Here is a 2,804-nt window from a genome sequence, read left to right as displayed (position 1 = left end):
CTTCTGCACGCAGGAGCCCATAGTCACACGTAGGACAGCCCATAATACCCCTTCCCGTCTTAGGAAACACCCCGCAACCCGTCGCATCGCGGCAGTAAATCAGTTTTATATCGCTCGGTGTTCCTGCCCTGCGATGCCGAGGCGGGAGCGAAGCCAGCAGGTAACTCGGGATAACACCGTTCGCAGCGTCTGAGCTGGAACTTCCACCCTCGCTGTGCCCCCCAGCAACGGCGATGGGGGAAACCCACTGATTTCAGCGGGGAGAGGCGGTTCCCGGGGGTGTCCTGGCCCGCCCCCGGCACTATAAAAGGCGGCAGCAGGTACCAGTGGAGGAGCAGCGCCAAGGAGAGCGGGCCAAAGCGGGGTAAGAGGGACGGGCAGGGTGGCTGGAAGCACGGGCGAGCTGTTGGCCGTCCCCTCGATCTGCAACGCCCCGGGGGCTCGCTCACCCCTGTGGCGCAGTGGTTGTTGCTGCTGGGTGCGAGGGATGCGGGGTGGTCCGGAGGGGTCCTGCGGGCAGCGGAGGGTCCGGGGAATGGCGCTGGGAGTTCGTTGAGGTCCCTTCAGTTCGAGCCAGTGGCCCAAGGCCGGTGGGCAGCGGAGGGGACAGTGGTAAGGCCAGGTTGCTCTCCGGAAGGTTGCCTGCCTTCCCGGGTAATAAACGGGGGTCAGGAAACCAGCGGGAGGGGAGCTGGGCAGCAACGCCGTGAAGAATGGGAAGTGTCCAAAGAGGAAGGATGCACGGGCAGTGACCTCTCCTGCTGCACAATGCCTCGTACAAGCCTCCGGCACCCTACCTCAAAGCACACTTACTCCTTTCCTTACTCGACAGCTAAGGCTGCATACACGGCGATGGGTAAATTCTCGGCAGAGAGCAAACCTCCTCGGGGATGGGATGGTGAGCTGGCCACAGGCTACACGGAGCTCCCCGCCACCTTGCTGATCTGTGGCCAAATGAGGTTTGGAGGGGTCAGGCTTACCTGGGTGTTGTGCGCCAGGACGAGAGGCGTAAAACCCGAGCCCTGAGCAGTGTTGGTTTTCTTGAAAGCTGCTCAGCGCCTGCCTGGGGCGGGAGGGGTATAAAAAAGAGAAAAAAAGGTTATTCAGAGTTACTCCACGAGCTGAAATTTTTAAGGGTATTCTTTAACTCAGAGCATGTTATAACAATGGGGCTTACATTTCTTTACTCCAGGATGAGGATCCTTATCGGAAGCCTGTGTTTCTACTTCATTTCTTCCTTACTTGGTAGAGCAAATGGATTCCTGCCCCTGAGAGCAGCCACAGCCCTTGCCTTCCCCTTTTACGACTACTCCTATTTAAACCTCTCTTCCATATCAGAAGCGCGAGCTCCAAAAACAGCAAGAGCTCTCAATTTCTCACATAACGTCATTGAAAAAATAACCAGGAGAGACATGGAAGGGTACGAGGCGCTGGAAGTTTTAGACCTTTCCTACAATCGGATTAAGGACGTCGAACGCGGTGCCTTCGAGAGTCTGCTCGGCCTCGTTTCTGTGAATTTATCATTTAATGACGAGAAACTTCTCGTACCGGCTCTTCCACCTGCCCTGAAGCTCTCCCCCACTGGCAAAGCCTCAGGGTCTTGGCGACTCTATAAGGACTCTGACAAATCCTCTGAGGCTGCTCTGGAGCCTTCTGCATCCGCCGGGGAGCTGCCACGTTCGGGAGGTCCATCTGTCCCGCAAAAGGTCAGTCCCAGGCTCAGACGAAGTATTGGGAATCTTCTTCGAAGAGGAGAGAAAACGGTAACGGTCTCCCCGGCAGCCACATCACAGCCCGATCTCTGCGAAGCACCCATAAACGGGATACTCGACCTGTCCAACAGCAAAATCACCGAGGACGAGCTGATGTTAAAACTGGATCCGGATCTCTGCCAAGCTCAGCTGGACGGCATCGTGGAGTTCAACATCAGTCACAGTGACCTGGAAATGGAACTTCTGTCGCTGTTCGTCCTGTTTTTGCCGATGAAAAACTTGCGGTCCGTGGATGGCAGCCACAACAAATTAAAAATCAACGTTCTAGACGTTGGGGCGATCTGTAAGTTCCCATCCAGCAAGCTGCTGTTTGTAAATATCAGCAACAACCCCATCAACAGCCTGGATACGCTGTGTCTGCCTTCGACCATCAAGGTAATCGATTTGTCCTTCACCGGCATCAGTCAAATACCCCAAAACTTTGCCACCAAGATGCCCGACTTGGAAAACATGTACGTTCAAGGGAATCACTTCATCTATACCGCGCATCCCGAGGCCAGTAACGCGGCTCCGAGACTGCCCCCTGGCACGGTGCACATCAACGCCATTTCGTTTGTCAGAAACCAGGCCGGTACACCCATCGAAAGCCTCCCGAGGAAGGTGAAACGCCTGAAAATGGCCAACTGCTCCATCGTAGAGCTGCCCGAGTGGTTTGCCGACACGATGGAAGAATTACTCTTTCTGGATCTCAGCAGCAACCGGATTTCTGTGCTCCCCGACCTCCCTCCCTCCCTGCAGCACCTCGACCTAAGCAACAGCGACATTAAAACGATACCCCCCGGCTTCAGATCCGTCTCCAACCTGACAATATTTAATATTCAAAATAACAAAATTGTGGATATGCATCCCGAGTATCTCCCGTTGACTTTAACCAAATGTGATATCAGTAAGAACAGGTTGAAGGCGCTGCCGCTGACGGGTGCCCCGGAGAAACTCGAGTATCTTAACGTTTCTGGAAACCTGATCACCAGTCTGGAGCCCGCCAGCCACCTTCCTGCGCTCGCCAACCTGGACGGGAGCCACAACCTGATT

At 55.1% G+C, this 2,804-nt stretch overlaps 1 protein-coding gene across 1 annotated transcript in view; it reads left to right on the top strand.

The window, feature by feature from the left end:
* The first annotated feature begins 1,193 nt into the window (after positions 1-1,193).
* LOC104509511 (toll-like receptor 2) overlaps positions 1,194-2,804 on the top strand; it is a 2,615-nt gene continuing 1,004 nt past the window's right edge. Inside the window, 1 exon segment of the mRNA XM_010151478.1 lies at positions 1,194-2,802. Coding sequence (XP_010149780.1) covers positions 1,194-2,802 — 1,609 coding nt within the window.

Source organism: Eurypyga helias, unplaced genomic scaffold (genome assembly GCF_000690775.1).
Source record: "Eurypyga helias isolate BGI_N326 unplaced genomic scaffold, ASM69077v1 scaffold17255, whole genome shotgun sequence".
Lineage (NCBI taxonomy): Eukaryota > Metazoa > Chordata > Aves > Eurypygiformes > Eurypygidae > Eurypyga > Eurypyga helias.
The sequence above is the reverse complement of the archived record's forward strand: the minus strand, read 5'-3'. Positions and strand labels throughout refer to the sequence as shown.